Genomic DNA, 27,258 nt, shown 5'->3' on the forward strand with positions numbered 1-27,258 from the left:
GCGGCATATCAAACCACGATGGAAATGAATTAGAATTTCAAACAATATCTAGCAGCTTAGATAATTGGATTAAATTCACTAATCCACCAAAATAAGTACGGAATACTGCAATGGTGCGAAGATAACACGCTTCGACGCGTCCTGGGACTATTTCATGTACATTGAGGTGGCTTGTCCGTTGAGGTGGATAGCGCCCATTACTTGTAATGGGCGTGGGGCGCGAGTAGCTGAGATTTGTCCCCCACGTTTTTGAGATTTGCCCCCCCTTTGAGATCTGTCGTCGCAGGCCAAGGCATCAGCTCTTGGAGCCTGAGGCTACAAACTGCATTAATAATCTTGGCATGAGTCTCGTATATGCAAGGCGAGGCGAAGGCGGCATTCGATAGCTAGGGTAGAAAGCTGTATTGGTTACTACTAAACCAAGCAACATGTATTAGATACCGGTCAAAATATTTTCCGTATTCCAGAAAGGATCCTGATCTGGCCTAAGATATAAAATCAAAGACCGCAGATTTCTGCGGTTGTTGATGCTAGATCGACCGGAATAGATGCAGGGCCGGGGGACCAGGCATTGACATAGAACACACAACTTGCACAATACAACTCTGCTGCTTGTCATAAAACATTATCCGTCCTTCGAACCATTAATTAGCACATCCCAGTGCGACAACCATCTCCAACTTCCCCAGATTCTGGGGAAGCTGGGTGCCCGGCAGCCAGAAAATACCATGTCCTGAACCAATCAAAGCTATCACGGCGGCGAGGGAAAGTGCCGTGCCCACCTCGTCCGAGATGGTATGATCGCCTACTACGGTATCAGGCATAATAATTGTTAGTGCAACGCCATTGCAGGGTTTTAACGCTAACCATTTATAACCAATTCCATTCGAATACGATTACTAATATACCTTTACCATCGCGTATGTCCTCCTTGCGCATTGATAACGTCCTGAGTAGTGAAATAATTACTGAACTAGCGGTAATATAATGTGATTACTAAATTAATTTAGTATATTTTATTGTAAATGGTTAGCGCCAAAACCCCTGCAATGGCGCTGCACTAACAATTATTATGCCTGATACCGTAGTAGTTTTGCCTCTGCTGCTAGGCGCTGACCCTTCCGGCACAGACCAGGGCCTCTCCTATTGGAGAGACTAGCCTTGGCTGCGGTGCACCGTCTTCCGCCGTGACAGACAGTACTCTCAATGGTCTCCTCTTCATATTGGACGGTACAGAACTGTTCTGTCCTTGTCTCTCTGATCTCGAGAGCATCGCCCCTACGTATTGCTCTGGTTCCGGCTCTATTCTCCACCTCCGCGGTGAACCACGGAGTCCGTGGCTCGGGCAGTTTAACGAATAGCAAGCCAAGTAACGGACTAGCATGATAATCTTGATATATGAATAAATCGCATCCAACCCTCAGGGTATTCATGAGAATCATAAACTTTGCCGAAGAACTTTCGAGATGGGTGAACTCAATACCTCAAAGCCTTTTCAGGTCATCATTGTTGGCGCCGGTATTGGTGGTCTTGTTTGCGCTATTTCCTCCGCTCGTGAAGGACTCGCTGTGAAAGTGTTGGAAAGAGCTCCAGAGATTTTGCCCGTATGTTTGTTTCAACCATTCTCTTAAAAGGTTTGCCTTTAAATTTCGCAGATTGGTGCTGGGATTCAGATTCCACCTAATGCCGCTCGGATTCTTGCCTCTCTTGACCTCTTACCCAAAATTCGGGAGACGGCGATTGAAGTGCAGAAGCTAAATTTTAGGCGGTACGAAGATGGTCGACTACTTGCTTCGCGCAAATCACGTTCACACGCTCAATGGTTGTGAGTGATATGAGCTCACCAGAATTCTATACAGTATTTTTAACCTGGGCCAGTGTGATTCATCGAGCAGATTATCATCAAGTCCTTTTGGACGAGGCCAAACGACTTGGCGTCGAGATTCAGCTGAATGCTTCAGTAAAAGACATCAGCTTCGAGGACGGTGTCGTATACCTGGAGGATGACACAACTCTCAAAGGCGATGTCGTAATTGGTGGCGACGGTAGTTATAATGATTTGCTCACAAACCATCCATGGTCAAATGGTCGCTGACAGACCGCGTTTTCACCAGGTCTTTGGTCGACAACACGAGAAAAGCTGCTTGGAAAGGATTCGCAGCCTTTTCAGACGGGGGACTTGGCATACCGGGGGACATTTACTTTGGAGCAATTGGAAGCCCTCAATGATCCACGAGTCGAAGAGCTGTGCAAAGAACCCGCCGTAACTGTCTGGTTTGGTCCAGAGAAGCACTGCGTTTTCTACCCGGTTCGCGGCGGTACCCAATTCAACCTGGTATTACTCCGACCTGATAACCTCCCTCAAGGAACAAGAACTGTGAAAGGGGATATTGAAGAAATGAGGTACACCTTCCATGGATGGGATAGCGTGTAAGTGCATTTTCGATTAGAAGATCTAACCTGGAATAGTCTGAAGTACTGTAGGAGCTAACAAATCAATAGCTTGACGAAGATTATCAGCTGCATTCCTTCGGTACTCAGGTGGAAACTGTGTCACCACGACGAACTCGATACATGGACCAAGGTGAGGCCAAACAAATCTTTTGGAATCGCAGCAGTTGCTTATTCCGCGGCAGGGTCGCGTTGCCCTTCTCGGTGACGCATGCCATCCGACTCTACCTTACCAGGCTCAAGGCGCGGCGATGGCCGTTGAAGATGGTGCAATTCTTGGCAGGTTCTTGGGGAAACTATTTCTGCTACTCCAAAATGGAAGCATTTCACCAGCATCGGAGGCCGAAAGCATTTCGCGGGTGTTAAAGCTGTATGAGACAATTCGAAAGCATCGCACCACTCAGAATGTTCAGGGCGCCATCAGCAACAGGCATTTTTACCATCTGCCAGATGGGCCGGAACAGCAAAAGCGAGACGAAGAGATGGCAAAGCATTCGTTCACTACCGAAACTTCCGAGTACAAGTTTTTGGACATGAAGTACAATGCTGATCTTCTAGAGGTTCCTGTGCTCAGGGAAGCCGGGAAAGCTTTTGACAGTTGGTGGTCAAGTCACACGGAAGATAAAGGTGAAGGAAATCGATCCCTGATGTAACTGTCTACTACAAATTGGCATACCGGTAGTTAACGGCGCTGCTGTATCGCAATTCCCTAGTCAGTTAGGATCCTGTACGGCGGTCGATTAGACACACTTGATCAAAACCAAAAAACCATCAAAACTCAAAGCTCAAAATGAGGTTGGAATATAAGATCGCGTTGTACCCAATCCCTTCAACGATGAAGCGTGCTGTGAGATAAATAGCGGTTTCGCTCAATCCGGTGATTAATGCAGCGACACGGTGGAAAACCCCGTTAGATTCCAAAAGAGCGTAGATAGATTGAACTTGATCCTCTAGAGCCGGATCCTACGAAAATAGGCTGTTCCTGCAGCTATTTTATATGGTTTACAATGGTGATCTTTTCCCTAAAAAGGGAAAGAATAGGGGTATAGAATCGAATACGGAATGAAGCCGTGGAAAAACGCCAAGAAACACAGATATTCTGTGACACAAATTGTGCAGAGCGAACTTCATCCTTCTATGGATGTGGTCGACACGGTGCAATGTGCAGCGAGTGATGCAAATCAGCCTTGACAGGGAAAATACGAAAAAACCTTGTATCAGAGGAGAACGCGAACAAAAGCGAGGATGCTTCAATACTTATCACCTTACATTGCTGCACATGTGCCTCGGTATATATATCATTGGTCTAATCCAGTCGGCAAACATTTTGGGGTAAAGGTTGGGTTATATTTCAGTCGAGACCCCATCCTCTTGCACGCAACCACCAAGCCTTACAGAAATGTCAGTCAGCCAGTGGAGTGAAGACTGAGAGCAATAGCTGGGGGATCAACTTAGCATGCTAACATGATTCTCTTCCCTTGATAACCCCGCATTGTCATGTCTTTCAACAATGCCCTTTGCCAACTACTGGAGATGCACAACTTTACGAGGCCGGGAGAATACTCAACGCCACAAAAGTCTGCAAGCCGTATCTGCCTAGATGCTCTCCGTATTCATAGCCGACAGAGATTAAAGCTTCACTCTGACCGGTCTGCATTTTTGAAGGATGCAAGCAGAGGAAGACACTATATATCATGCCATCTTCGAGGCCGGCGGCTTCACACCACTGATTATTCTGCTTGGACTCTTTTCTATAGTCCTGTCATTTGCTGAATTGATACATTATCTCCATTCTGCAGTCTCTTTACTATCCTTTGGCTGTGTTAAACGACCATCTTAATTGGTAATATCAAGGACGACCGTCATGCATCCTGTGGAAATTTTCCTGCTGGCCAGCGCCTCTGTAGCAAGCGCTACCCTGTCGATGGGACAGAAGCGCGTTGAAATGGACCTTAGACGAATCGTGGCTCGTCAGTCCTGGATTTCCATCCCCATAATTTGCTCGTTCGTACCTCCGCCAGTGACCTGCGCGCGGTCCTGCGGTGCCGGATACGTTGAATGTGGCGCATCAACGTGCTTTAAACCAAGTCGAGGAGACATATGTTGCAGTAATGGAAGTGAGTTGCCCGCCGCTGGAATACACTATCAAATTCACTGTGCCGAGCTCGTGCATCAGTGCGGTGCAATGTCCTAGATACTGATTCGAGTGGCATAGAATCCTGCCCTCAAGGGACATACTGCAGCGATGGCGGCTGCTGTGACAATGGTGATTCCCTCGCAGAGTGCGGTGCATCAGTCACCCTTGCTACAGTTGCTTCTGCAGCACCCATCCCTACTACCACATCGTCGCGTTCGTCTTCGGTTTCAACCTCAAGCCGGACGCGGTCCTCCTCCTCGAGCTCTGGCCCGAGCTTGTTACCGACTGTATCACGGAGCACTGGAGGAACGGGTTCTAGGACACCTTCGGCTGTTTCGCCAACGCGTTCAACGACCTCAAGCCCTCCCCCGACTGATAGTCGTCCGCCGCAAGTCATGGGGAATGCTGCTGCACAGATTGGCACGTCTGCGGGTATCATCGGTGTTCCGTTCGCTGTTGTGTTGTTAGCGATAGGGCTTTGAGTGGTTTATTTTGGTGGGATCTGGGTGGAATAGTCTAATGCACTGTAACATCTGGATGATAGTCGAAGTGTGCCTATGGGGCTCATTGAGGATCACAACAGAGTGACAGGAAGATTTTGGAATTGCTAATATTTTGGACTGACCTAGTTCTCTTTGCTACTTATACACAAATCCATTGAATCAGACCCTGCTTGTGCTTTGTTGATATCTCAACGTGCAGCTCTAGCGAAAATTGTTGTCGAGTGCTAGGGACCTTGAGTAGTCCGGTTGGCGGAACTGAAGAAGAATATTGCTCTTTAGCTGACCGAGTGCCCGTTGCTCATACCCACCAAGTTCATTGAACCAGAGCCTGACACTGCTATTATTGAGATATTTCAACGTGCTGCTCCAATGAAGCTTTGTTCCAGCGCCAAGGACATTGGGTAGTCCAGTTGGTGGTGCCGAAGAAGAATGTTGCTTTCCTGTACCCATCGCTATTTATACACCTTATTCGTTGAATCGACCCGAACCGCATTGTGTGCTGTCGTAGAGATATCACAGGGACGTGCCTCACGGAGATTTTGGTCGAGCCTCAGTGACTCTGAATTTCCCGACTGGTGGAGTCGGGGGAAATTGCGCTCCAGGTGGAGGGCTCGGTATTGCTCCAGCCATGTGCGTGGTGGGAGTTCCATAGGAGCTCGCATAAGACGCGGATGATGCATGTCCACTGCCAGACATGACAGGATGGCCGTTGTGTGGTCCCCAAGACAGAGTATGAGAGCCCGTGTTTGGTCCCGAAGGCATGAAGGACGTCGAATACGGTGGAGGAGGCATGGTCGAGTTGGTACCGTGGCCAACCGGGTAGCCCCCAACCGGTGCACTAGATGGTGGGATGACAGAATAGCCTCCGTGTGAGGGGTAACCCCTATACACCACATGAGGCTGGGCGTGGTGACTGAAGGGTGTCGCAAAGTGATGGTCTGAGGGAGTAGCGTACGGCCCTTGTTGAACAGCGACCCCAAAGCTTTGGCTAGATGCCGGAGCCATTGCAGAGCTGGGATAGGGAGAGTAAACACCTAACCTCGATGAGGTTTGCAGTTGCCTCAATAGCTCCGGTGAACTTTCCAGCCTTTTGACTTCCTCGGCAGCTTCCTCGATCTCATCCTTGGTAAACTCGTCTTCCTCCTCAATTCGGAACGTCTCGGTTGTTTCGATCTCCGTAATAGATGGATGGTGACTGTCGGTGGAGGAAATTCTCAGAATCTGATCCAGGACTTTCGAGTCCTTCCCTTTGAACTCATCAAGCGTTTTGAAGTCAGCATCTTTCGGCGGATCGAAATAATCCTTGGGTTTCGTCGCGGCGCTCTTGAGATGCATATTGTCCAAAGCTTGGATGAAAAGTTGCTTCTTGTGGATCTGGACATTCTTTAGCTTTTCCTGGGAGGTGCCAGCAGCGATGAAGCGGTAGACAAAAACATCTTTCTTCTGGCCAAGGCGGTAAGCTCGACCGATTGCTTGCTCTTCATAGGAGGGATTGAAGGCCAGATCGAATATTACCACTCGGCTCGCTCCGGGCAAATTGAACCCTGTTCCTCCTGCAGCACTGATGAGGAATACTGGGACATCTCCCTTATTGAACTGCTTGGAGAGTCCCTGTCGCCACTGGCTTGGAACTTGGCCATCCACACGAAGGGAACTGATTCCCAGTGAAGTAAGCAGCGTTTGCACATAGTTGAGGACCGGAATACTGGCGGAGTAAACCAGAAGCTTCTCCTTGGCACTGATTGTGCTCTGCACAAGGCGGACGAACAGATCCATTTGGTGGGAGAGAGAATGTTCTCGACCCTCAGTCCCGACCATTTCCTCAATGATCTTGACGATTTTGTCACGAAGGATCACCAGGCTGTTAGCCACTGGTGTGAAAGCAACTCCATTCTCAGCCCCCGTATCTTCGCTCTTCTCTGAATCCTGACCTGGCAGTGGAGAGCCAGGCTGATTCCTCACTTCCAGATTCTTTGACTCCAACCGCTTCTCAATCCGATCCAGTAACAGGATCGGGTGGTTGCATACCAACCCAAGGTCCCCAATGCCCGTCAAAAAGGACTCTGGAGTTGGCTGTTCCCCCAGCGTCTTTGGTCCCTTATCAAGAAACCATTGGACATAGCATTCATATACTGCTTTCTGGACTTCCGTCAACGGCACATGGATGAGAAATTCTACCTTGGGGGGAAGGACAATGTCGCGTTCCGGGTCACTGATGACGGATATCATGTCTCGAAACTGAACCTTCGGTGCGATTGTCCGCTTCAAGACTTCGAGAAGTTTCAACGCCCTTCGCCGAGTAGCTTTGTCGCAGTTTTTGTAGAGACCATTGGTGATGGGATTCTGATAGATGGCTCTGAACTTCAATAGCGACCCAAGGTAGTCTGGATCAACCCAATCAATGAGCGAGTAGTATTCTTCCAGGTTGTTGCTCAACGGGGTTCCAGTCAAGGCGATTCGACTTCTCGTTTTGAATTGGCCCATCACACCTCGCACCCGCCCGGTCGTGTTCTTCATCATGTGGGCCTCATCGGCAATCACGATTGTTGCTGCATTGAAGATCGCTTCTGCGTAATCAGTTTTTCCTTTTTCCATGGCGAGGAGCGGATATCCAACGATAAGGGTGCCTCCCGTATGAACCCAATCTGTTGCAACTAACGCCCTGTAATGTGCGGGGACTTCGCGATCCAGAAGCCGGACCGGGCTAACCAGGTGACTTTTCGAAGCTGGCACCCAATGCTTGAGTTCATCTTCCCAATTCTTAATGAGAGCAGGTGGACATACTAGGACAGCATGAAGTTTCGGTTGTATTGCCTTCGTTTGTACGGCCTTTTGCTGCAAGGCTTTCGGTTGTAAGGCTTTCGGGATCTGAGCTTTCCCGTCCTCGTCTTGACATGCATCTGCAATCGTCAAGAGCAATGTGATTGATTGAATCGTTTTTCCCAAGCCCATTGTGTGAGCCAGGAGACAACCACCGCCACCATTGACAACCTCGCGCCACATGAACCTTACACCCTCAATCTGGTGTTTGTACATCTGTGAACCAATGTGTGGGTCGATGAAGATCCCTTTCTCTTGGTCTTGGGAATTCACGCGAACCATCCTTGAGCTGTTGCCCAGTCCGACGGGAGATGATGCTTGGAAAGTAAGGTTAGATTTCTGCATGCGCAGTTGTGCCGCTCTGACCTTGACCTTTGTTTCCTCGCTCATCTTGACTGTCTTCCTTTTTCGGGGTGTCAATTCGAATGCCAGTGCTTCCGCATCCAACTCGTCTTCAGACTCCGAGTCCGGAGACCTAGACATTTGGTGTTTCTTTTCGGGGATGGTGATGAGCCCCCTGCCAACAAAAATTTGAGCGTTTTGAAGGAATGTCTTCGCAGATCCACGAAGCTTCATTGGCTCCCTGATGAAACCGATCAGCTTTTGGCAGTCATCTTCGTCAAAATCTGGGGCCTGTTCGGAGATGTATGCATGGTCGCATAGATCATATGCAATGAACAACTTCGCAGCAAAGAAGTATGTTGCGCTACTCGTCTCTGACTCGCCCCTCAAGCAGTCTCCAACCTTGATGGCATTCAAAGCTCTCGAAACACCATCCCAAAAATTGTATTTGTTCTTATCCTTGCGGGTCAAAAATGCGTTCAGCGTGTTGAAGATTGATTGAGGGGCCCTTGTCCTGATCATCTTTTCCAGCAATTCCAGACGCCGTTCTTCCTCTTCCAGTTCGGCCCAGCCCCAGTCGAGCACAACCTGGTCGTGACCCTTAGGCCTCGGAGAGATAGTGAGTCTGCTAAGCTTGCTCAAAGGACTAAGATCCAAATTTCGTTGTGCGGCACCTTTAGCAGGAGAAAATTCCGTATCGGAAGACAATGAGATGACCGTCGCACTCGTAGAGATGTTGAAGGGGGGTTTTGCTGGTGTTTTGGGGTTCAACTGTGAGCCAGCCAAAGTAGGGTGAGCCGGTTCCTGAGCCGGTTCCGGAGCAGTTGGAGAGGCGTCAACGACTGACCTCCCCTCCTTTGACACGACACGATCTGAAGACAAGTCATCGGGGTCTGCTAGGGTTGCGGGTGTAGTAACTGCGGCATCAGACTGAGGGTCATCCTGGAGGACTAAGGGGAAGTCTCCATCAATCAAAATGTCGCCATCCTGGTTTCGGTCGGGCGAGTCGATCGTAGAGCCATCGGAGAATCTCTGGAATTTGTTGACAACAAGATCATTTGAGGCGTCATCGTCAACAATGAAATCCGCCATGTCATCAGATGCATCAGACTTGACATCAGACTTGGCATCAGACTCGGTATCAGACTCGGTATCAGACTCGTTGACAACAGATCGTTTCCGCTTTCTAGTGCCGACAGTGAGCGTTCGCCTCTTTGTTGGAGGCAGAGGAGGTTGGCTCCTCTTCAGCACATCGATCTTCCACAGCGCTTCTTGACGGTTGTAAACCGTCATACCCAAAATGTCACACTGACGCCGAAGAGATTCTTCGGATTTCTTTCTCGCTTCTCCGATAATATTTTCTCGCAATTTATCCAAGTAGGCCTCGAAGTGGGGGATACTACCATACGGGGCTCTGGGGGACAAGAGTCGTTCGATTAGGATCTGGCGCCCGTGACGACCATTACCCGACTTCCAGACCGCCAATGCTTCCTCGTCCTCGCGTCGCGGCCGTTTTGTGGTCTCCCATTCATCAGCAAACTCCGCCACAGCCCCATCTATGATTCGGATGATGTCTTCGTCTGATAGTCGCTCATCCGGCTTTACCTCATTCTCGGAGTCGACCTCATCCGCGCCATTGTCACTAACGTCCATCTCCCCACTATCCTCGTCGCTCTCGTCGTACTCCATCACTTCATCCTCGTCATTCCCATCAGTATGGTTATCATTCATTGGGGTTGAATGTGGACGATCGCCCAGTTGGTTTTTCCAAAACGCGTGTGCTCCGGGTGTTTGCATGTCATCCTGCTGATGACCTGGTGGGAGACTCATCGGAAAGCCCCTTGTTGCAATGATGTTATCTTCATCGGCCGTAAGAACGATTGGATCGATGTGAAGCAGAGGGAAATATGCTCGATCCTTCTGCCTCCTACTCCGCTTGAGAGAATGGCCCTGGTTCAGATTAAGTGGGATGATAAGACCAACTGGTTCGCTAGTGCCTTCTTCGGCTCCTTCAAAGTGGTTTGATTCATCTGAGAGGAATTTGAAGGCACAGACCATAGACTTGTAGGCAAACTTGGACTTGGCAAGTGACTCGCTGTTCCCAAATATCATGAACTCTTCATTTTGCTCGAGGATAGTTATATCAGGGTTGAGTTCGCCGCCATGAATTGTGTTCCCGAAAAGAACATCGTCAACGGAGGATCGGTTGTTGAATTTCACAACCGTCAATTCGATCCTTCGCTTCTTTGCCTGTTGTACATCGGAAGGATGACGGTTTTCTGGCAGAACAAGCGCAGTTGAGCCCTGTGCGGCATGGTGAAGCGACGATGACTGATTGATAGGCAGTGCCGAGGATTTGTCGCCATTGAGTTGTCGAGGTTGCGGAGATTGTTGTTGTGGAGATTGTTGTTGCGGGGATTGTTGACGCGGGGATTGTTGATGCGGCGGGGAATGTTGTTCACTTTCTTCTCGTCGAGATTCGTGGTTCCTATTCGCAGCGCTATTGATCTGCAGTTTCCGGCCAGGCCATTGTCGCACATTGTCGATCGCTTGAAGAATTGTGAGTTGCTGGGCAAACGTCGGGACGCCGAATTCCTCGCGGAGCGTGGTCTCCTTGATGTACTTTAACGCAAACCCATCGATGCCATTGGTGCGTAAAACTTCTTCGAACTTCTTGAGGTCTGGTAGTTTGCGCCTCGACTCGGGGATATAGGGAAGCCAGATCTCAGTGGCATGGCAGAGGGCATGAACAACCTCGTCCACCGACCACTTCTCTGGGTCGTCCCCCAACTCCATCCTCACTTCTGAGTGGCAAACCACTCAGTTAATGAAGATTTCAACAGTAGGTAACTCCTTCTCTTTGGACTTTAGACTGGTTGGAACTGCAACGGCAGCTGTTGCAATGAACACAGACTTGCTGAGATAGTTTGAAGCGAGCGTGCTGTAAAAGACGATGATATTAGGAAGAGAACGTGGGAGGGAGAGAGAGAGAGAGAGAAGTAAACGTAAAAGAAAATCAAACATAAACAAAGTGCAAGTGTGTGTGTGTGTGTGTGTATGCCAGTTCAGATGTGAACTTGCGTCTGTTCACATGATGCTGAATGACTCGCCTAGCTCTCATCCTATTCTCCAGCTCATATCTGAAAGGGAAGCTATACTCACATACAATAGACTGAGTTCTCACTCATATTAATCGATAATAGTATAGAATAAGTAATGGCTTGTACCCAGAGCCTTGGGTACCGGCACTGGTAGTGGTAATGCGAGCGGATATCTACAGGATATCTACAGATACACGGAGTACCGGCCAGGCCACCAGGCAGTAGTGTCCCTCCCTGCCTATGTAGTAGTTGAAATACACCTCCCGCATTTCAAATCACATGAACTCAGTTCTGAAGCATTCTGCAGTCGTTCACGTGGAAGTACAATAAGGATTTGGTGGTGAGAAATACCGTGTGTCAGCGCCCATGGAAGATGCGAGGTTGAGTTTACTATTGAAGGGGAGGTTCTTATGGATACCTTAGCCTATTAGGACGGCCAAATCGGGTAAGGTACGTGGTACAGAAATCATTGCCCAGACTGGATTACTCAGCATCCTCAAATACTCTGAAGTCTGATATCAACGAGAGCAATAATTAAGGTATTCTCTAAAACCCAGTTTCATATATAAAATCATCATCTTGAATGTATTTTAGCTAACATCAGAGTCTGGTGTGTTCTCTATAGTCCCTTTATTCGAAGGCTACTGCTCCACGCTTACGGCATAGCTCGAATGTCGCCATTGCGATCACCACCTCTGTCTCAGCTAATTAATTACTGGCAACCAGGTTTCCTTTCCGAGCGGGCGGTTATATTCTTCTTAAATCTACCATCCGAGAACAGCAAGAGAAGAGATGAGCAAGGATATATACCCATCGTACCCTCCAACCCTTACGGAGGAGAGGAAGAAGTTCATCCTCGAGACCGTAAGGGACTGGTCGATAGCACGAGGACTGGCAGTGAGGCCTCCGCCTTCCTTCGTGGATCCTAAACATGATCCTACCGGTGTACTAGCAACGAGTGCCCCGGTGACACTGTTCCCGAGTTTGTTTCCTCGGTCGGCTTTTAATGAAGCAACGTCGATACAAAAGGCTTACAATGAGCTGTACGCGGCCATCACCATGGACAAGGGCTGGCTACAGGAGATCGTATCTGAGTATGTCTATTTCAGTCGTATATGGACAATCCCATCTGCATTCTGGCTTTACGAGAATCAAGTGCTGAGCATGCTGCAGGATTGCCGGCATAGACGAGTTTGTTGGACAACTCTGGTCAGTCCATGAAGCTGTAGCCAAGGAAGGATATGCTCAGGTCACTTTACCCCATCCATACCGCAGTCTAGACAAATACTGACCGAAGACCTTGCAGGAACTGAACCTTGGAATGTTCCGTTCAGACTATATGATTCATGTAGAAAAGGGTAAACCGGGATTAAAACAGGTCGAATTCAACACCATTGCCTCGTCGTTCGGTGGCCTCTCATCCCAAGTTTCGTCTCTCCATAAACATTTGCTGGCAAGCCACGCATACCCGGACGAGATCACTGGAGCTGTTACCGCGGAAAGCCTCCCCCCCAACCCATCCATCAGCGGACTCGCATCGGGGCTGGCGGCTGCACACCGAGAATATACCGCGAAATCAAACCGGCCAACTTGCGTGCTCTTCGTCGTGCAGGACCCAGAGCGAAACATCTTCGACCAGAGACTGATCGAGTATGCGCTTCTGGAAGAGGCAAAAGTTCCTTCATTCCGGCTGCCATTTGCAGAAACGTTGAAGCATACCAGGCTTGAGTCCGATAGGAGTCTCACTTACACGCCGCCACACAGCCCCGAGAAGACTTACGAGGTCAGCGTGGTATACTACAGAGCAGGATATGCTCCTACGGACTATGAATGGCCAGAAGCTTGGGAAGCTCGACTGTACCTAGAACGGAGCAGCGCCATTAAATGCCCCAGCATCCTAACTCATCTTGCTGGGTGCAAAAAGGTTCAGCAAGTCCTTGCAACGCCAGGCTCGTCGCATCTCCAAAACTTCATCAAAGACACGCTCGAGCTCCAGCGGGTTCGGGAAACATTCGCACCTATATATCCCTTCGACGACAGCGCGACCGGCACCAAGGCCCGAGAACTCGCCCTCAACCCCAAGACCGCGGCCCACTACGTCCTCAAGCCGCAGCGCGAAGGCGGCGGAAACAACATCTACCGCAAGGCCATCCCGGACTTCCTGAAAAGCATTCCCGAGACACAGTGGCCGGCCTACATCCTGATGGAGATGATCGAGCCGCCTCCGCAGCGGAACACCATCATGCGGAACGGTGACGTGGAGGAGGGAGGGGTGATATGCGAGATCGGCGTGTACGGCGTCTGCCTATGGAGGATTGCATCGGGGGAGCAGAAGGGCGGAGAGATATTGCATAGTGCCAACGCTGGGTATTTGCTGCGGACGAAGGGCGATCAGAGTGAGGAAGGGGGTGTCGCGGCTGGGTTCGGGGCGATGGATAGCTGCTCCTTGGTTGATGTGTAGATTAGGGATATCATCTCTACGCAATGCTAGAAGCTACGTTTGAAAATCACTAGAATGAACATTGGTGACCACTCATAGAGGAGGCAATTCATTCTATAATTTTCATCATTATGAACCGTGGTATTTCTTGGATGTTTCTTGGATACTAAGGATTTCGCGTTGAGAGTGGTGACGCGATGGAGTTTGTTTAGCGATGCGATTGCCGCGACAACCACCAGCGAAGCATGACCCCTCCCCTTTCGAAAACTGCAACCTTCTCAGCTACATTTACAATTACCTTTTGATACCAGCAACCAAACCCCAAGAACTTAAGCTACCCCAATTCTCACTATAAAGGTCGATTCAATCCACACACTGAGATTTCATCCCGAATATATCCAAGATGGTCAGTAATTCCTCGACTGCCCGCTCCAACCAGACGAATCAGTATCCAAACACCACATGTCGGGCACCGCATGAAAGCCCAACGGGAAATCGCACTCTGCTTCCCAACCATATCCGAAGCTAACGAACACTTCACAGGCATCAACCAACTACAAAGAAGCCTTCGCCCTCTTCGACAAGCGCGGCAACGGCCGCGTGGCCCTCGATTCCCTCGGCGACCTCCTCCGCGCATGCGGGCAGAACCCCACGCTCGCTGAGATTGCAGACCTCGAGAAGACCGCAGGTGGTGACTGTGAGTAGCAGCGACTGATACATCCGATATTGATGGACGGAATGGTTGACGGCATATGTGCGCAAACAGTTGACTTCGACACCTTCCTCCGGATCTTGAATCGGCCGGGCGGGTTCCGCGACCCGGGCGACCCGGAGGAGTATTGCCGTGGCTTTCAGGTGTTTGATAAGGATATGACGGGATTTATTGGCGTTGGGCAGCTGCGATACAGTAAGATTACTAGAGGATAGATGGTGGTCTGTTATCCTGGGACTGGCGAGTCTAACAACATCACCAGTTCTCACGAATCTCGGCGAGAAGATGACGGACGAGGAAGTTGACGAGTTGCTACGGGGAGTCGATACCGCTAATGGCGAGATTGACTATAGAGGTACGTCGATCACAACCACTCTTCATACAACGGCCTACTGACACTTTCTCTCCACAGAGATCGTACGGAGAATCCTCGCGAATTAGGAGTGGGATGGATTACATGGCGCATAGCTCTCGGTTCAATTCTTCGTCTACCGGTAGGCGTGGTGGGATTAGACAAATGCGATGCGGGATGATGGCAATGGCGTTGTTGATTGATTTGGGTGGATAGGTATTTCGTATGAGAGCAATCGAACTTTATGGCTTGTTCTTGTAGTGCCAATTGGTACATCATCCATGCCCGGAAGTTTATATATGCCTTTCGTTACCGGTTCTTCCTATTTGAGAGTTTCGGCGCCAGCATGCCGATTGTCTGTATGGTGGATTTTGATGAAGAGCAGAATGGAATCGCTTGCACTCTCTGGTCCGGCGTGAATGATACCTCCCAGTGCTGGCCAGAGGTCTCGGTGAGGTTACCCGTTTCCCCAAAACCATTCCTCAACCGTATACCAATCCGCCATCGAGCCCACAAGCCGTTTCGGCATTCTATTAGACTCTATTATGCAGGGTCCAGCTATCGAGGAAGCTATTCTCTTTGAACCTGGACGGCATTCTTCATCCCTCTACTTCCTGCTCCGGCTCCGCATCCTTCTCCATCTCCTCCTTTAACCACTCCGCTTCCTTATTCATCTCCTCCTCCCCTCTCGCCACCCTCTCCTCATTATCCGGCCCCGTAAACCTCTCCCTCCTTCCCCTCTCCACCAACTGCGCCACCAAATCCCCCTCCTCCCCATCCAACATGTCGTAAATCCGATCGCTCCCCCCTCTCTCATCCAAGTCCTTCAGCCGCCGCGGAATGATATGGCAATGCACATGCGGCACGCTCTGGCCCGCCGCCGCGCCGTCCTGCACCGCGACGTTCATCCCGTCGGCCTGGTAGACACGCTCGATGGTCCGCGACACGCGATGAACGGTGGCCCAGAAGTCGGAGATCTCGCGGAGGGTGAGGTCGCGGAGGCGAGGGACGCGGCGGGTGGAGGAGACGAGAACGTGGCCGGGGAGGAGGGGCTTGAGGTTTACGAGGGCGAAGGAGAGGGGGGTGAGGTGGAAGACTTGGGGGGTGACGAGGAAGGGGCCGAAGTACACCGAGGAGGGGATTGGAGGTGTCATGACCGGGGAAACAGGATCGAATCTATCGTTGACGGTCTAGATTGTAGTTCCGAGGAAATTCGAGCACATAGTAGCTTGAAATCGTGTGTAGAAATTGGTTGGACGGGGATGGATCGAATTCACATGCTTGATGCGTCTTGTCTGCAATGGATGAGCTTTGAATGAGCTTAAGGTGGTGAATCGCAGCTTGGAAATGAAAGTTCGAAATCTCAATTAACTATTTGTAAGATTTATCTAGGAGTTGCTTTGAAATTGTTGTGATGAGGAGGTGAGTTTGAATCTCTCTCTCAGTATCAAACTGAGGCACCGGCCAATGGTGTCAATCGCGAGTTCTCGACCTCAAAGCTCCAACATCTCCATCCAACCTCACCATCTCTCCACTTGAAAAGAATCCTTGCCAAATATCAGCCTGACTAAATACATTCTCTCCTCCCAACCAGCCTTTCGAGCTTGATCTACACTGCAAGCAACCATGGCTTCCAAGATAGAGAAAACCATCGCCCGTCAGAAGGAGAAGTACGTCTTGCGCCGGCGAGTCACATTTGGCAGCATTAACTCTCTCCCAGAATCGAAGAAGGTCAATACTACGAAGCACACCAACAACTGCGCGTCATTGCGGCCCGCTACATCAAGCAGACCAACTACGATGCCGCCGCGGACATCCTCGCCTCCGGCGCCGGTCTCCTCCTCAAGGCCGGCCAGGGCGGCAGCGGGGGGGATCTCTGTCTCTTTTTGCTGGACGTCTGGACGAAGGGCGAGAAGGCGCCGGATGCGGCGAGCAGGGCCAAGTTGGTGTCGTTGTTGAGGACATTTCCGCCGGGAGAGCCGACGATGAAGCGGTTTGTGAATGAGATGATGGTGTAAGTGGACGACAGGATCTGGAAATCAGCGGAACGACAGGTTGACTATGATACGTGCAGATGGTCATCGAAGTTTGGAGAGTATCCTGCTGGAGATCCGGAGCTACACCATGTAGCAGGAACGGTGTTCGCTGAAGGTACTTCTACAACCCCCCAGAGCATGCTTTGTTGAAGGGTTGCTGACTCCATCCAACCTCTAGCATCCGAAACCTATGACGCCGAACGACACTTCATCCTAGGCACCAAAGAATCGCCCGAACAGCTCATCCGCCTGGAATACGAATGGTTCACCGAAGATGCGTCGCATACCGCACCACTCTACGCCGCACGCGCCGTGCTACCGTACCTCCTCATTGGCAACATCCGCGCCGCCAACCAGTCCCTCCTCCTCTTCACGTCCCGCCTCAGCACCGGCAGCTCCACCCTGGCCGTCCAAGAAGTCAGCACGAAGTCCTCCGACCTGCGCGTGTATCCGTCGCTACCCCTCCTCAACTTCCTCGGACTGCTCCTCCTCGCTGTGCAGCGGGGTGCGCCCGATCTCTTTAAGCAGCTGAAGAGCCACTACGCGGCGAACTTGAAGGAGGTAGGCATGTGGGACGAGGCCCTGGCGCAGATTGGCGAGATCTACTTCGGGATCAAGATCCCGTCGCAGAGTAACCCCCTCTTCGATATGATGGGGAATATGTTCAACATGGGTGGTATGGGGCAGGGGAGGAAAAAGGAGGTCAAAGGAAGGGGTATGAACTTACCTGCGCCGCCTACGCCGGGTCTGGATTGAGGAGGATAGACAGACGTCTGTAAATATGAGACGATTATCACGCATACAATGCTATACGCGGACATGAACGATGCCAATTTCATGGACAGTACTAGTGAAGCTGACGAAATGCATGGGTATATTTGCACCAACGAGCTTCATCTCCTCCCTCTCCTACTCTTCTCCTTCGGACCCGTAATCCTCTTCACATCATTCTGACTCAACTTCAACGTCCCCCCTTTAAACCTCCCCACCCCCACCCCAATCCCGCGATCCCTCGTCCTCGTCGTCTTCTCCTTCCTTGCCTTCTCCAACACCACCCCCGTCTCCCCCGCCTCTTTCCTCCGCTTCCTCTCCTTCTCCCTCGCCGCACTCTCCATCCCCTTCCGCTTCAACATCGGCACGTTCTGCTCCGCGTGGACGGATCCTTTCGCGCCGAGCGACAGGAGATGCAGCTCGTGCGCTTTGTGCCGGTTGCGGCCCATCGGGGCGAGCGAGCTGAGCGGTCCATTCGAGCCGGCGGATTCGGAGAGGAGGCGGGATTCGCGGAGCAGCTTTTGCAGCGCGCGGTCGTTGGCAAGGTTGTGGGTTTCAGTGTCGGAGTCGGGGGAGTCGTTGGTTAGGGGAGGTTTGGTAGGTTTACGGCCCGCTGCGGATGACGACGGGGGTTTCGAGGACTATAGAGCGATTAGCAGATGCTATGCAGCACTATCAAACGGAGAAAGGCGCACCATAAATGCGCGCATGCCCGCCCTCCCAGCACTCTCCTCATCCTCCATCGCTACTCTCGACACCTCCGCATGATCCACAACCTCGACAGGCGCTGTATCGTCATCCGACAATCCCTCCCAATCGTCCTCTCCATCCTCCCCCGCAGAATCGTCCTGATCACCCTCGCTTTCGCTTAGATCATCCTGCTTCCGTTCCTTGCTCACCGCCTCCGGTAATGCCTTAAATCGAGCCTCGAAATGCCTGCGGAACACTTCTCGGACATCCTCTTCGCTCCCGCTCTCACTTCCGTCCCTCGCATCCTTCTCGGGGGATCGTCGTTTTCGCTTTCCTAGCATGGCCATGTTGGTAGGGCTGAGGGGGGAGGATTTGCTAGGGGCAGTGCGGCTGGAATGGGGGGTGAGTGGTGCAAAACGTGGGTAAAGCGTGGAAATTATATGTTTCGAAGTCCGAAACTCTTGGGAAATTTTGTCGATCGAGTTGATGCTCCAGCCTCCAACCCATGCCCCACCAAATAAGTGGTGGCCTTGCGGCCTTATCACCTACAAATTTTGATGCCTTGCGATTTGCGATATCGCTTCAACAGCTGAATTGGGATCGTGAAAATACATGTTCCTATACCAATTATAACCTCACTAATAGACAATTGCTCTCCGTCTCGCATGACCATCCAACTATGACCCGCTTCCGCCCCTGCATCGACCTCCACGCCGGCCAGGTCAAGCAAATCGTCGGCGGCACCCTCTCCGATTCATCCCCCTCTGCCCTCCGCACGAACCACACCTCCACCCTCCCCTCCTCACATTTCGCATCGCTCTACAAAGACAATGGCCTCACGGGCGCTCACATCATCATGTTGGGTCCGGGGAATGATGACGCAGCGACGGCAGCATGCGAGGCATGGCCGGGAGAACTGCAAGTCGGGGGAGGGGTGAATGATGGGAACGCGGGGGAATGGATACGGCGAGGGGCTGGCAAGGTAGGCGGAATCCTATTTTTTTTATTTTGATTGAAAGTTTTGCAATCCGCAGTGTGATTGATCCATTTGTGCTAAGCCCAACGCCTCCCAAAAGTAGGTAATCATCACCTCCTTCCTCTTCCCTAACGGCCGTTTCTCTCTCGATCGCCTACGGTCCGTCATCGCCGTCCTCGACGATGACACTTCAAAGCTGGTCGTCGACCTCTCCTGCCGACGACGCGTATCCAGTGAAGGGGTGGTGACCTGGTGGGTGGCCATGAACAAGTGGCAGACCATCACCGACATGGAGGTGAATGAAGGGACGATCAAAATGCTCGCGCCGTATACCTCGGAGTTTCTGATCCATGCGGCCGATGTGGAAGGGTTGCAGTCGGGGCTAGACGAGGACTTGGTAAGGAACTTGGCGAGCTGGTGCAGTATCCCGGTGACATATGCGGGTGGGGCCAGCACCGTAAAGGACTTGGATAGAGTAAGAGAGTTGAGTCAAGGGAAAGTGGACTTGACTATCGGGAGTGCGTTGGACATTTTTGGAGGCAGAGGGGTGACGTTGGAGGAGTGCGTGGAGTGGAATAGGAGAGAGGAGCGAAGGGAGAAGGAGTTGGCAGGCAAATGATATAACCAAGTCAGAAGACTCAACGGCAGCAGCAGTATTGAAACCAGGAGTTCTTGATATGACTGGATAAGTATACCCCTATACAGGCCTCGGCAGGATAGATAGGATATTCTACATGATAGAGAATGCTATATAAAATGGCAGAAGATGATGAGAAACAGAAACATTCGTCAAGCGCCGTGACGGCCATCCCCACAATCCATGAAGTGTGAGAAAGCTGCCGTTGCCAATTCGTGACCAAAACTCTTCTTCCGCCCCTAACCATGTACGAAGTCTATTGTGCAGATCTCGTCTCCATGTACGTTCCTCCACCTCCGTCGCTCACATGTTCGTCATATCAAACATCCACCCCGTTCCGAAAGGCAAATCAAACAAACGAAATTTTCCTTCTTCAGACGTCACCATCGCAGCCCAAAGAAAAAGCCAAAGAACCCCCCCCAAAAAAGATGCGAAAAGAGAAACATGAATCTCATAAGAACCTCACCCATAACCACCGTTTTTGAAACCCTCAAACACCTGGAACGCTTCCGTTCGCCCTTAGTCCGCACCCGCGGCTAGTCAGTAATTCTGAGCAGCCACCAAATTGTTCATCCCTCCCATCGCATGCAGATCGGTCAAACCAGGTGCGATCTCGGACAACGACACGCCCAGGGCGCCCGCCGTCACCCCTGGGCTGACGAAATCGTTCCCAGAATCAGGAGACTCGCCCAGTCCAAGGGGATCGTCCGTCTCGTCAAGGTCCTCGTCGCTGAATGGCATCTCGCCGTTCGCATTCGAGTCGTGCGTGCGACGGTGTCTATCAAATCTCGTTAGTCAGAAACCCATCAACGTAGTTAATGCAAGAAAAAAGAACATACTGCGCCAAGTTATCGCTCCGCGAGAACGCTTTCCCGCACAGCCCACACACGTACGGCCGCTCCTGCGTGTGCGTCCGCACGTGCCGCTTCAGGTGCTCCAATCGCTTGAACAGCCGACCGCACGTCGGGATCGGGCAGCTGTGACTCTTCTGCGGATACGGGCCCAGCTCCATCATCGTGGCGCTGCGAGCGCGTCGGTACACGCCGGGTCCGCCGCCCATGGCCGCGCTCATGCCGGCGGCGCGAGCGACGGCGGAGTGCGTGAGCTGCGCGGAGGCTTCGCCGTAGGCGTCGGTGGAGCTGCCGAGGCCGTTGGAGAGGTCGTCGGTGGAGAGGACGGAGAGGTTGGCGGGGTGGGTGTGGGGATTGTCTTCGATGCGGGAGAGCGGGGTGCTGTGGCGGGACATGTGATCTTGGATTTGCTGTTGCGTTTGGCTTTGGCTTGGTTGATGCTGTTGTTGTTGCGCCCCCGGTGTCGCTTGTTGCTTTGGTTGTGGTTGTGAGGGCGAGGGATGCGCTGACTCGTCAACCTCCACCAGTGGGATGGCGGAGCTAGACATGCTGCGGCGGAGGTCGGAAGGGCGGTGGGATTGGTGAGAGGTTGGGCCAGGGGTCGAGCCGGCACCAGATGTAGCGGCCGACACTGCGGCAGCGATCCCGGATGCGCTCAGGGAGGAGCGTCGACGGCGCTGTTTGTAGGTGGGAGAGCCTTCGATGACGGAGTAGACCGTTGAGGGAGCATAGGGTCGCGAGCCAACGTTCGAGAAGTGATTTCCAACGAGGTTGGAAGGAGGAATCTGCATGAGCGGGTTGAAGGGAGCGGCCGAAGGACCGAGATCGGGAATCGCGGTGTAAAGGCCGGTATCTTCGTTGGCGATATAAGCTGGCTCCGCGCCGAGATTGACAGAGTGCTGCGGTGGTGTCAACGGCTCAAACGAGATGCCGCGGGTGGAGTAGTCTTCATAATGGGATGAGACGAAGGAAGGGGCGGGCGAGTACTCCATATATGCAGGCATGGAGCTATGACGTTGATGAACTTGCGAGAGTGGAATCCCGTTGCGATCGTACTGCACAGGAGCGAACTCACGCTCTCGGGACTTGGCGACCGCACCAGCCATCGCCGAGGGGAGGCTCATTGCTGGGTAGGCTGCCATGCTTGTCATGGTTGGATCTTCAGTAACGCTATGCGGCATCCCTTGGTGAACCATCGGAGGAGGGGGCATCGAGTCCATGGCTCGCATCACCGGCGACGTGGATTGCGAGAAATTCTGGACGCTGCTGCTATTATTGTTGTTATTGTTGTTATTGAAGGACGAAGAATTGGTCTGCTGCGCCTTCGTGAGCTGCTCAAAGAGCGATTGAGACGAGTCAAACTCAAAAGAGAGCGCAGGCTCGCTGACGGCAACCGTCGTTGGCTCTTGGGCCATCTTCTCCCTCTTCAGGTCCCGTTCCAAGGCATCGAGGAAGAGTCGGTCGTGTGGGACGCTGTACCAGTAGAAAACCTTCTGCTTTTTCTGCGTACGGATGCAATTGTTCTTGTACAAGAAATCCAGAAACGCGCTCTTGGGTTCTTCGAGGGACGCATCCGTGCCAGACTTAAGGTTCCGAAGATCGGAAAAGATCCCCTCCTCGAACTTCTTCGAGTTCTTGACAGGTCGGCCGAACGCCTGGAATCGGAACGAGAGACATCGCACGATATCCGTACCCGAGATGTGGAAGAGATTGTTCCTATTGCCATTGCCGGTTAGGTTGGGAAGATGGAATGCTTTGGAATCATTTCCTTACCATAACACACAAGATACATATTCACCGGTTGGCAGTAGGAACCGTCGAATGTATTGATCTGGACTCCAGTCGACGGGAGCAGATAGAAGGAAGTATTTCACTGAGCAAAAGCCGTCAGCATGAGGCCGTTCGTGGACCGTTGGTGATCGTTGGGAACGGTATGTTCGCGGCGCAACGTCAGAATCGCACTTACAATTATCGACCTGCTGCAACGCTACAACGGCATCGGGGGGTAGACTCTGCTGCGCATCCTGATCCAGCAGAAATGTTTCCGGTGCGACAGTCCTGGTCTGTGGAGGAGGCATTGCGCCAGCGTGTGAATTTGAATACATGATCCGTATCTACCGGCCTGGGACTCGAGACGACGCACGGCGAGTTAAATGGAGACAGCAGAACGAGAGGATATCGCAGGCGAAGCTGTGTTACAGTTCCAGACGCAGATGACAAAATAGGCTCAACCCAACGGATGTGACCTTGTGAAGGAAATGGACCGTTTTCGCAGAGAACGGTCCACGAGGAATTACCTGCCGATGGTTTCGGAACGAGAGATGTTAAGAGTCAGATCTTGCGTCCAGACGGCCAGCAGACAACGAAGGTTCAAACGTAAACGTTTGGAAAGAATCTGAAGGCGAAGCGGTTTCGGTGGAGGCGGGTAGGTGAGGAGAGGAAATGGGGAAGTAAGAACGGAATGCGATCACGAAACGCAAACGAAGCGAGTCTCGGGGATCCGGCCCTCGATCGAACTCGAAGCAATATAGGCGTCGGGGCGGAGATGATGTCGAGGAAAGGCGGTGGTAGTAGATAAGGGATAAAGGTAGCGAAGTGGACGAAGAATGGGTTATGATATGAGAAGACGACCTTTGGAGTGCGAGAACCAGATGGAACAAGCAGATGGGTTTGAAAAAGATGAAACACAAAGAAGGTATGGAAACTGGCTGGGTAGGGAGGGTTATCGGGGTTTCGGAGGAAGAATGAGAGGTTTCTGAGCGAAGCGCGACAAGGATTCAAAGCCGCTTCTGATCCACCCTGCAGAAAAGAGATTTAAAACAGACGCTGGCGCTGAGCATCGGGTGGGCAGTTCTCCGCCTATGAGACTAAAAAAGCCTCTTTTGGTGGCCGGCAGGCGCCCGGAGGAGATTAGACTCCTTTAGCCTTTTCCCCGCGAACGGTATTTCGTGTTCGAAATTCACTCCAACAAGCAATGTGCCCGTCCAGGTGGCGGGAGGAGTGCGGGACCGACTGGCATCTCAGTGCTCGGACTCCACCATTGTGATTGTGAGCCCACACTTGCCCCAGCACGTCGTCGACTCGTCGGAGATGGAACCAGACACCTCCCAGAATCCCAGAATCCCTCAATGCACTGCGGCTGGTCTGGTGGGCTCCGGATGGCTGGGACCTCGATGGATAGACCAAAACCCAAACAAGACCAGGGCAAGCGGAGAGTGTGAACTGTGAAGCGACTTGGCCAGCGCTAGTTGGATAAGATATGTATAATGTAACCTTATTCAAGAGAACGAGGCCCCGAAGAGGGCACAGGGACGAGGCTAAGGGCAAGGTGCAGAAGCTGCAGATACAGGATATGGATTATGGAGTCGTGCTTAGCATTCTCTGGATCTCCACGGTCTTGGGCTCCAGTCGACAGCAACATTGCGAAGCATGTAATAGGCGGGAAAAGTCAAAATCAGGGTCGGTTGGTGGAGTGCGAGCATTTGATGCATGTGTGACAATCTGGCAGCCCGGCCGCCAAGTGACCATCGCTACGAGGGTTCTTCGGTTTGGAGATTCTGAAACTGGGGAGGAAAGGTATGGGTGGTGGACTGGTGGTGGTGGGGTCGTTTCACATTTTCAACGCGGCCAGGGATGGATTCGGGGGTTCGGGATGAGAAGCTGTGGGCCTTGGTGATATTAGCCAATTGAACCCTTCTCATCATCGCCGTGAGGCCTTGTTTCGGCCCTCGTAGCTAATTAACGTCCGCCCAATGGTCGCCCACATCGATGACTCGCTGCTTTTGACCTTCTCCATCCAACCTGTCCTTGGGAGAACTAGGATGAGATGAGGTTCTTCTGATTTGTATTCCGTACCAAACTATCCCAGGTATACGTACCATGCCTCGCCTAGGGCTCACATGCAGCTCTTCATGCACCGCTGTCTGCTACGTCTGGGCTTGTCCAAAGAATGGCTGAGGTGAACAGAACGAGGAAATCCGTATTCCCTAATACGTGACATATCGAAAGGTGAGCACAAATCCACACTGCGTGTGGCTCCCTGGCAACTGGTTGGCGATCGAGTGTCCGTTCGCTCAACCTATTCTCTATCACCTGCCGCGAAAGACCGGCGACACGCTCACAGGAATTTTCGTGAAAGCGTAATTATTCTCACCCAGCTGGACCAAATCAGACATCCTGGCGCCTCGCCCAGTTCACCACCGCTGTCAGATATAATTAGATATCATATCCGCCCTGCTCTGAATCGTTGTCTTTCCTTCTGATTTAATGAGAGGTCATGGATGAAGTGGAGATGAGCGAGTGTTGAGACAGAATTTTGGTGGCAGATAATTCGTCCACACCATCTGCACCCCGACTGAGGGGTGTGACTGGTTGCATGCCCAGCAAAGGTGACGACTGACGAGAGACAAGAAAGCAGACCCTGTGGTATGCGTCTGAATTCGGCCTCGGAAATGGGCAGTCTCGCCTTCGCTATCTGTCGTGCTGGAAGACTTCAATTGCTCAAGCTACCATGATCCTCGTATCAGGCATTCTCAAATTCCCAATACATAAACACCTGCAGGCTCAGCCTCCTTGACTCCTCCTTACTACCCGCCGCCGCGAATCCGCGATGATATACGACCTGTATTTTATGATTCATACCAATAGAAGACCTATGATTATAGGAATGGGACAGCAGAGGAATGACTCAGAACAGAAAATAGGAAAGCGGTATATGCAAGCCATCCCACACAGGTGGAATGTTCACTTTCTCGCGGCTCATGAAACGAGCGAGCCATGGTTCTGGACTGTTACAAAAGCCGCTCCAGTCTCCACCGCTGTAGCTCAACCCACCACGATAGCTGATTGGTCCAGCATCTCGTTTCCAATTTTGGGGTTGCTGACAGGTCTTTGGCTCTCACGTCCCATAATGTCGACATCAGGGAGCCTCATCTACTCCAAGCGCCTGAATGGAGTTCATATTACTCTGGAGCCGCCCGCCGTCCACTTGACTGTGTGTAACGACCTATTTTGGTAGACAGAGATCCCGATGATCGGGACCATCCAATAGCCAACACTTGTTTGATGAGCAGTGTATGTAAGGTACCAGAGGCATATAACCGCCTGGTCCTATTTTCGATGATGGAGCCGGATTTTTGAGCCGGAATCGCTGTACCGGAGATTTCCTGCTTGATGAATCCAAATGTCCGGTAGGTTTGATGGTCATCATTGATCATGTGCGCTGCAGGTACTGGGGTAATAACAGCAGTTAATATATGTTGGATGACGGAATGATTCAATTGACGACCTAAAAATGGCTCCTTTTCCCTATCATGTGTGATGAGGGGCCTAGCCCCCCAGTCAACAACAAGGCAAAATGGTAGAGCAGCCCGATGATCCGATGCTTGACTTTGGAACGAGAGAGCGGGCTGCAGGAGGTTGGGTTCGACCCGTCATGATGGACACGCGGACCGTTCCTGCACGTTGAACGAGTGTACGTCTGGCTGGAGATTTCTGTCCGATGTGTACGGAATAAGTGGTTGTGTTTGTCGATAACGTCAGATTCGCGCAACTCTCAACTCCCAAGCCGATCTTGTATTCCTTGTCAAGTTACCATGGCACATCTTGGTTTCTGCAGATGGCGCCGTGTCTCGGGTCATCTTCCCGGAGACGCCTCGAACAGAAAACTGTCCATAACAAGGAGCCGATCCGGGAGTCGGTTTCTTCGGTTTCTTGGGCACATCTTGTCACCTGTGGGGATAATAGGCTCATTGTGACGATGTCAACACTGTTCTAAGACTTTCTTGCATAAACGACCCGTCCCCGGAATCACGCTTGACTCTGGTGGGAAAGCGTTCACCATTGAGAAGGTGGGGAAAGCCCGCTGCTAGGCACGTTTTGACTTTTGAAGTTTAATAGATAAGCTTGTGCTTCACGGCTCGGGCTCCCAGGTGCATGAGTCGTTGGCTTAGCCTACCGTTATCGGTGTCGAATGCTCCGTATCCATATCCATGGTGTTGACGTTTCCCAAATGTCGTCAAGCGAAGTTCTCCTAGCTTTAGTCCAGGCGCCGGGTGTTAACCTGGAGAGCGGAACAAGAACGTTTGCGTGTTTGCGTAAAGTTGTGGAGCAATTCATAACCTGGAGACTGTTTTGACAGGAGAGAAGTACGGAGGTAGTACCAGTAGATGGAGGTTTATTTTGTCAGTGAGGAAGGGAGGCTGGTAGCTTCTGTAGAAGGTGTGTACTGATCTCTGGAATGCTGATCACTGTTGGTCAACCAACGACTTACCTTACTCCGGACTTACCAGATCATCAACACCATCGAGACCACATAACACACATAACACCAGAGGCTACCGCAGGATATTCTTTTCGATTGCTTGCTCTTCTTATCGAAGGGAAGTAGTTCAAATGCAGCCAAAACCGATCGTAGTCCCCTCGGATTTCTTCCGTATTG

The 27,258-nt window shown here is 51.5% G+C and overlaps 11 protein-coding genes across 11 annotated transcripts; 6 read left to right on the plus strand and 5 right to left on the minus strand.

Moving 5' to 3' along the window:
- Positions 1-1,466: 1,466 nt before the first annotated feature.
- P152DRAFT_502667 (FAD/NAD(P)-binding domain-containing protein) lies at positions 1,467-3,280 on the plus strand (the record flags this gene model as incomplete). Its single annotated transcript, XM_033682336.1, has 6 exons — positions 1,467-1,604; positions 1,656-1,825; positions 1,879-2,048; positions 2,115-2,430; positions 2,503-2,584; positions 2,637-3,280. The coding sequence occupies 6 exons, from the start codon at positions 1,467-1,469 to the stop codon at positions 3,102-3,104; spliced, it is 1,344 nt and encodes a 447-aa protein (XP_033534987.1). The 3' UTR covers positions 3,105-3,280.
- An 835-nt stretch (positions 3,281-4,115) lies between these two features.
- On the plus strand, positions 4,116-5,345 carry P152DRAFT_315830 (uncharacterized protein). The gene is made up of 2 exons (XM_033675185.1): positions 4,116-4,568; positions 4,667-5,345. Exons 1-2 carry the CDS (start codon positions 4,316-4,318, stop codon positions 5,068-5,070), a joined length of 657 nt encoding a protein of 218 aa, XP_033534988.1. The 5' UTR covers positions 4,116-4,315; the 3' UTR covers positions 5,071-5,345.
- Positions 5,226-5,935, minus strand: P152DRAFT_457718 (uncharacterized protein). Its single transcript, XM_033679288.1, has one exon. The coding sequence runs from the start codon at positions 5,881-5,883 to the stop codon at positions 5,620-5,622; it is 264 nt and encodes an 87-aa protein (XP_033534989.1). The 5' UTR covers positions 5,884-5,935; the 3' UTR covers positions 5,226-5,619.
- A 245-nt stretch (positions 5,936-6,180) lies between these two features.
- On the minus strand, positions 6,181-8,193 carry P152DRAFT_395638 (uncharacterized protein; the record flags this gene model as incomplete). The annotated part of the gene is made up of 1 exon (XM_033676314.1): positions 6,181-8,193. A coding segment is annotated over one exon (2,013 nt), but the record flags the coding sequence as incomplete, so codon positions are not given.
- Positions 8,194-11,912: 3,719 nt separating this feature from the next.
- P152DRAFT_415279 (glutathione synthetase-like protein) lies at positions 11,913-13,898 on the plus strand. Its single transcript, XM_033677047.1, has 3 exons — positions 11,913-12,448; positions 12,528-12,603; positions 12,661-13,898. The coding sequence occupies exons 1-3, from the start codon at positions 12,147-12,149 to the stop codon at positions 13,813-13,815; spliced, it is 1,533 nt and encodes a 510-aa protein (XP_033534991.1). The 5' UTR covers positions 11,913-12,146; the 3' UTR covers positions 13,816-13,898.
- Positions 13,899-14,073: 175 nt separating this feature from the next.
- Positions 14,074-15,202, plus strand: P152DRAFT_315893 (EF-hand). Its single transcript, XM_033675186.1, has 5 exons — positions 14,074-14,200; positions 14,338-14,491; positions 14,561-14,701; positions 14,769-14,861; positions 14,919-15,202. The coding sequence occupies exons 1-5, from the start codon at positions 14,198-14,200 to the stop codon at positions 14,945-14,947; spliced, it is 420 nt and encodes a 139-aa protein (XP_033534992.1). The 5' UTR covers positions 14,074-14,197; the 3' UTR covers positions 14,948-15,202.
- Positions 14,971-16,320, minus strand: P152DRAFT_457721 (HIT domain-containing protein). The gene has a single exon (XM_033679289.1). The coding sequence runs from the start codon at positions 16,010-16,012 to the stop codon at positions 15,458-15,460; it is 555 nt and encodes a 184-aa protein (XP_033534993.1). The 5' UTR covers positions 16,013-16,320; the 3' UTR covers positions 14,971-15,457.
- A 54-nt stretch (positions 16,321-16,374) lies between these two features.
- P152DRAFT_457722 (DUF410-domain-containing protein) lies at positions 16,375-17,819 on the plus strand. The gene is made up of 4 exons (XM_033679290.1): positions 16,375-16,528; positions 16,579-16,872; positions 16,933-17,009; positions 17,073-17,819. Exons 1-4 carry the CDS (start codon positions 16,485-16,487, stop codon positions 17,648-17,650), a joined length of 993 nt encoding a protein of 330 aa, XP_033534994.1. The 5' UTR covers positions 16,375-16,484; the 3' UTR covers positions 17,651-17,819.
- P152DRAFT_434380 (uncharacterized protein) lies at positions 17,788-18,793 on the minus strand (the record flags this gene model as incomplete). The annotated part of the gene is made up of 2 exons (XM_033677487.1): positions 18,361-18,793; positions 17,788-18,306 (listed from the first exon to the last, which is right to left on the minus strand). The coding sequence occupies exons 1-2, from the start codon at positions 18,700-18,702 to the stop codon at positions 17,788-17,790; spliced, it is 861 nt and encodes a 286-aa protein (XP_033534995.1). The 5' UTR covers positions 18,703-18,793.
- A 159-nt stretch (positions 18,794-18,952) lies between these two features.
- Positions 18,953-20,266, plus strand: P152DRAFT_506957 (phosphoribosylformimino-5-aminoimidazole carboxamide ribotide isomerase). Its single transcript, XM_033682508.1, has 2 exons — positions 18,953-19,337; positions 19,435-20,266. Exons 1-2 carry the CDS (start codon positions 19,035-19,037, stop codon positions 19,948-19,950), a joined length of 819 nt encoding a protein of 272 aa, XP_033534996.1. The 5' UTR covers positions 18,953-19,034; the 3' UTR covers positions 19,951-20,266.
- A 95-nt stretch (positions 20,267-20,361) lies between these two features.
- Positions 20,362-23,326, minus strand: P152DRAFT_315927 (STE-domain-containing protein). Its single transcript, XM_033675187.1, has 4 exons — positions 22,786-23,326; positions 22,593-22,692; positions 20,808-22,535; positions 20,362-20,746 (listed from the first exon to the last, which is right to left on the minus strand). The coding sequence occupies exons 1-4, from the start codon at positions 22,922-22,924 to the stop codon at positions 20,509-20,511; spliced, it is 2,205 nt and encodes a 734-aa protein (XP_033534997.1). The 5' UTR covers positions 22,925-23,326; the 3' UTR covers positions 20,362-20,508.
- Between the last annotated feature and the right edge of the window lie 3,932 nt (positions 23,327-27,258).

The sequence above is a fragment of the Eremomyces bilateralis genome (assembly GCF_010015585.1).
Source record: "Eremomyces bilateralis CBS 781.70 unplaced genomic scaffold P152scaffold_7, whole genome shotgun sequence".
Lineage (NCBI taxonomy): Eukaryota > Fungi > Ascomycota > Dothideomycetes > Eremomycetales > Eremomycetaceae > Eremomyces > Eremomyces bilateralis.